This window comes from Helianthus annuus, chromosome 13, assembly GCF_002127325.2.
Source record: "Helianthus annuus cultivar XRQ/B chromosome 13, HanXRQr2.0-SUNRISE, whole genome shotgun sequence".
NCBI lineage: Eukaryota > Viridiplantae > Streptophyta > Magnoliopsida > Asterales > Asteraceae > Helianthus > Helianthus annuus.
In genome coordinates this window covers 90,713,921-90,719,324 of record NC_035445.2, presented here as the reverse complement: position 1 = coordinate 90,719,324, position 5,404 = coordinate 90,713,921, and the positions used below count along the sequence as shown (strand labels likewise).

General features: G+C 39.5%; 1 protein-coding gene across 1 annotated transcript; it reads right to left on the bottom strand.

Annotated features, from left to right (window-relative positions):
• Positions 1–4,356: 4,356 nt before the first annotated feature.
• Positions 4,357–5,157, bottom strand: LOC110901278. Its single transcript, XM_022148117.1, has one exon. The coding sequence runs from the start codon at positions 5,155–5,157 to the stop codon at positions 4,357–4,359; it is 801 nt and encodes a 266-aa protein (XP_022003809.1).
• Between the last annotated feature and the right edge of the window lie 247 nt (positions 5,158–5,404).

Here is a 5,404-nt window from a genome sequence, read left to right as displayed (position 1 = left end):
TTGGTTAACCCTACCTTGTTTAAGAATGGGTGATCAGTCCATGCCTAACTAAGGCTAGGCTACCCAATACCCGCCCCTGACAATAACCCTAGTACCTAAAAATAATACTAACACTACTACTCCTAATATATTATTACTAATAATAAACTAATATTAACTACTAAAAATAAATAATAAATGACTAAACATAACTTAAACGAGAGTATACCTCAAAATTATCTACGGCACGTTGATGTAGAGTTTCCCTACTCCTGCTCCTACGCGTGCTCCAAAAACGACTACTAACAACACCCAACGGGGCATCGTATACTCAGGATTCTCTATACTAGAGCATTCCCGTTAAAGAAACTGGTACCTAAACAAACTACTGAGACTCCTATTTAAAGGAAGCAAGCAGGCTGCTAGCTTGCTTGCTTATATATATATATTAATTCAGCTGCTTAACTCGTTTTTCTCGTATAACTTTTAAAATATGATGTTTTATAAAACGACGAATATGTCATTAGAACGAGCATACTTTTATCTACGTTTTAACCAAAGTTTCATTAAAAACGGAGTAAGGTAGAAAAAATAATATATTTAATTATTAATATTAACGGTCTCCTATATTAGTCAAGGTTTGTCAAGATATTTCACCTTTCACACAATCATCTTACTCGTTTAACAATATATGAAATATAAGTTACATATTTCACACGTTTATAACCAGCATATTAAGGTTCGGGGTATTATATCCTTCTCTCCTTACAAAAATTTCGTCCTCGAAATTTGTCATTACTTAAAAAGACGTGGATACTTATCTTTCATTATGTTTTCTAGTTCCCATGTAAAGTTGGGTCCATGACGTGCGTTCCACTTGACTATGACTAACGAGATTTCCTTTTTGCGTAACTTTTTAACCTTCCTATCTTCGATTTGTAGTGGTTCTTCAATGAAGTTGAGTTTGTCGTCAACCTGTACGTCTTCCAGGGGTATTTGTTGGGCTTCGTCCACTAGGCACTTCCTTAAATTTGATACATGAAAAGTATTATGTATTCCTACCAGCTGTTCAGGAAGTTTTAGCCGATAAGCCACTGGTCCTACCTTGCTTGTTACTTCAAACGGCCCAATGTATCGGGGTTTCAACTTTCCCTTTTTCCAAACCGAATCACTCCTTTCAGAGGTGATACCTTAAGCATTACTTTATCCCCTATTTGGAACTCTAGGGGTTTACGCCTCTGATCTGTATAACTCTTTTGTCGATCTTGAGAACTTTTCATCCTTTCTTTGATTTGCTGGATCTTTTCTGTGGTCTCCACAATGATTTCTGGTCCTGATAGTTGACTTTCCCCTACTTCCGTCCAACAGATAGGAGTTCGGCACCTTCTTCCGTATAAAGCTTCATAAGGTGCAGCTTTGATGCTGGCGTGATAGCTATTATTGTAGGTGAATTCAATGAGTGGTAGATGAGTGTCCCAACTTCCACCAAAATCAATTACACAAGCCCAAAGCATATCTTCTAATGTCTGAATAGTCCGTTCACTCTGCCCATCCGTCTAAGGATGATATGCAGTGCTTAGATTAAGCTTGGTTCCCAACTCTTGTTGGAAACTTTGCCAGAATTTAGATGTGAAACGACTATCTCTGTCTGATATGATCGATACAGGCACCCCATGTCATGAGACTATTTCTTTGATGTAAATTTAAGCTAGCTTGTTTATCTTATAGTCCTCACGAATTGGCACGAAGTGTGCAGACTTGGTCAGTCTGTCCACTATTACCCAAATAGTATCATAACTGTGACTTGACCTTGGGAGCTTCGTGATAAAATCCATGGTGATTTTCTCCCATTTCCATTCTGGAATCTCTAGTTGTTGCAAGTATCCAGAGGGTTTTTGATGTTCTGCCTTCACCTTAAGGCATGTAGGGCACTTTTCCACATAATGGGCAATAGATCGCTTCATTCCCGGCCACCAATAATCTCTCCTTAAATCCTTATACATCTTGTCACTACCAGGGTGAATGGAATACTTAGACTTATGAGCTTCCTTTAAGATTGTATCCTGCAGTCCTCCAAAATTAGGAACCCATATCCTATTGTTGAACCTAAGGATATTATCATTTCTCATTGTCAGAGCTTCAGTCTCCCAATCATTCTTTCTTTTACAATATGATTCTCTTTTAAGGCTTCTTGTTGTATATTCTTAACTTGATCTAAGGGACTAGTTTTAACCACTATTCTGGTTGCACGAATTCTTATTGGTTGAGGTTTCTCTTTTCTACTTAGAGCATCTGCTACTATGTTTTCCTTACCTGGATGATATTGGATCTCGCAGTCATAATCACTTAATAACTCCATCCATCGTCTCTGACGCATATTGAGCTCCTTCTGCTCAAATATATGTTTTAAACTTTTATGGTCACTATAGATAGTGCACTTTGTACCATAAAGATAGTGCCTCCAAATTTTCAACGCGAACACTATGGCACCAAGTTCCAAATCATGGGTTGTGTAGTTCCGTTCATGAACCTTCAACTGTCTAGAGGCGTAGGCAATCACTTTGCCTCTTTGCATGAGTACACATCCCATACCATAGTGAGATGCATCACAGTAGACGGCAAAATCTTTTATTCCCTCAGGAAGTGACAGTATTGGGGCACTACATAACTTATGCTTTAACGTGTTAAAGGTTTCTTCTTGTTTAGGTCTCCAATTAAACTTAGAGGCTTTCTGGGTTAGTGTGGTTAATGGTGTTGCAATCTTTGAGAAGTCTTGAATAAACCTTCTATAGTATCCTGCTAACCCGAGAAATCTTCTGATTTCAGTGGGATTCTTCAGTACTTCCCATTTCTTGATGGCCTCGATCTTTGCAGGGTCAACTTGTATTCCACATTCATTTATCACATGGCCTAGGAATTGCACCTCACATATCCAAAATTCACACTTAGAGAACTTTGCATAGAGTTTTTCTTTCTTGAGCAATTCAAGGATTGCTCTCAGGTGTTGTTCATGTTCTACCTCGTTCTTAGAGTAGATAAGGATATCGTCAATAAAACGATCACAAACTTATCGAGGTAAGGTTTACAAACCCTATTCATGAGGTCTATGAACACTGCAGGTGCGTTGGTTAATCCAAATGGCATTACCAAAAATTCATAATGACCATACCTAGTCCTGAAGGCAGTCTTAGGTATGTCTTCTGGTGCAACTTTCACTTGGTGGTATCCAGACCTCAAGTCTATTTTAGAGAAATAGCTTGCCCCTTGTAATTGATCAAACAAGTCATCGATCCTGGGCAAAGGGTATTTATTCTTTATAGTGGCTTTATTCAAGTCTCTATAATCGATGCACATGCGCATCGTCCCATCTTTCTTCTTGACAAACAAGATGGGTGCTCCCCATGGCGACGAACTAGGTTGGATAGACCCCTTGTCAAGCAACTTTTGTAGTTGCTTCTTGAGTTCTTGCATTTCTGTCGGGGCTAGTCTGTACGGCGACTTAGCAATCGGTGATGTACCGGGAACTAGGTCAATGCGAAACTCAACCTGTCTATCCGATGGTAGTCCCGGGAGCTCGTCGGGAAACACTTCGGGGTATTCTCGTACTACTGGCACGTCCTTGACCTTCTGCTTTTCTGTAGTGTTTACGACATATGCGAAAAAGGCAACATACCCTTTCCTTAGGCATTTATGTGCTTGTGCTATCGTGATGAGGTTCTTAGTCTTGTCAGTGCGATCTCCCGATACAGTTAGCTGTTTGCCGTTGGGTAATCGGAGTCGGACGATCCTTTTGTCACATATAACTTCCGCATGATATGGTGTCAACCAGTCCATTCCTATGACTATGTCGACTTCTCCAAGTTCCATAGACATTAGGTCTATAGGGATAACATGGTTGTTTAAGCTTATTTTACAATTCTTAACAATGTCAACTATCTCTCTTTGACTTCCATCAGCCATTTCTACTGTTAAGGCATGATCTAGGTTTTGGGACGCCTGGTTCAAGTAAGGTCTAAAGGTAGTCGACACTAGACTTCTATTTGCACCGGTATCAAATAACACACGCGCATATACATCATTTACAAGATACGTACCCGTGATAATGTCTGTATTGGTCTTGGCTTCTTCCGTGGTGAGTACAAATGCCCGCCCTTTTGGCTGATTTGGTTGTGTCCTATCATTTCTTTTAAGTTCGGGACATTCAGATCTTATATGGTTAGGGTCTCCACATTTGAAACACTTTTTCTTTTCCTTGCATTCTTGAAGAACATGACCCGTCTTTTTACAATTTGGACAAGGAAAACGACATTCCCCTGTATGAAAGCGTTTGCAATTTTGACATTGAGGAAATGTTTTAGGCCTTTTAAAGTTGTTATTTCAGGTGTCCCCCTTTCTTTCTACCCACTTCCTTTTTGGTGCGGGAGATTCAGCCTGCCGCAGAATCATCTCGGCAGCCATGACGGCACCAGCCTCAACAGTTTCTGCAAAAGTCTTGAGGGATTTGGATTTGATAAACACCCTCATTTCAGAGGGTAGACCCCAAATAAACCTATTGATTAGTTGTTCCTCAGTTAATGCTAAATAAGAAACCAGTCGAGATATGTCGTTGAAATGAGAAACATACTCTCGATAGGTTTTATTTCCCATTTTTAACTGAAAGAATTCCACTTCCAGTTGCTCAATCTCACTGGGAGGACAATACTTAGCAAGAAACTTATGAATAAACTCCTCCCACTTCATCTCTTTAACCTTTTCTTTTCCCTCTGTTCGGACCACTATGTTCCACCAGTGAAGGGCTTCAGCTTCAAACATATGTACGGCAAACCGTACTTTGTTACGGTCATCACACTCACATATGTCTAATACTGACTCCATTCTGTTGAGCCAGTCTTGAGCTTCTAGTGCTCCCTTTCTTCCGTCAAAGGACTGAGGTTTACAGGACATGAAGTGCTTATAAGTAGATTCCTTTGATTTGGAATATTCACCTTTTCCTTCTAGTGGCATGGTTGCAATAGTGTTTTTCCTTTCGCCCATTCCTTCCCTTTGTACTGGCGTGGAGGCTGCTGAGCTTTCTTCATGTTGTTCTCCAGATTGGTTAACATTACCGGTTTGTGCATTCTTCATTACCTTAGCCACTTCCACAGCTATATTGTGGATATCCTCAGTATTTAGACGCATGCTTATACTAGACCGGGACCTGACACTATGAGAGGGAGTTCGAGTCCTATACGAATCTTCCTCTCTCCTTCTGTTATTCTGATTATTTCTAGACCCTTGTTCATTTCTATGTTCAGACATTGTCTCCTTCCTATAGGAATATGAGTATAAAGAGTTACTAGTACGTATGATACATCATTATAATATAACAACTATATACGTCACATAGAGATATATATATATATATATATATATATATATACACATA

Coding starts and splice junctions, on each gene's coding strand:
- LOC110901278 (XM_022148117.1), bottom strand. CDS start 5,157: ATGCGTCTAAATACTGAGGATATCCACAATATAGCTGTGGAAGTGGCT.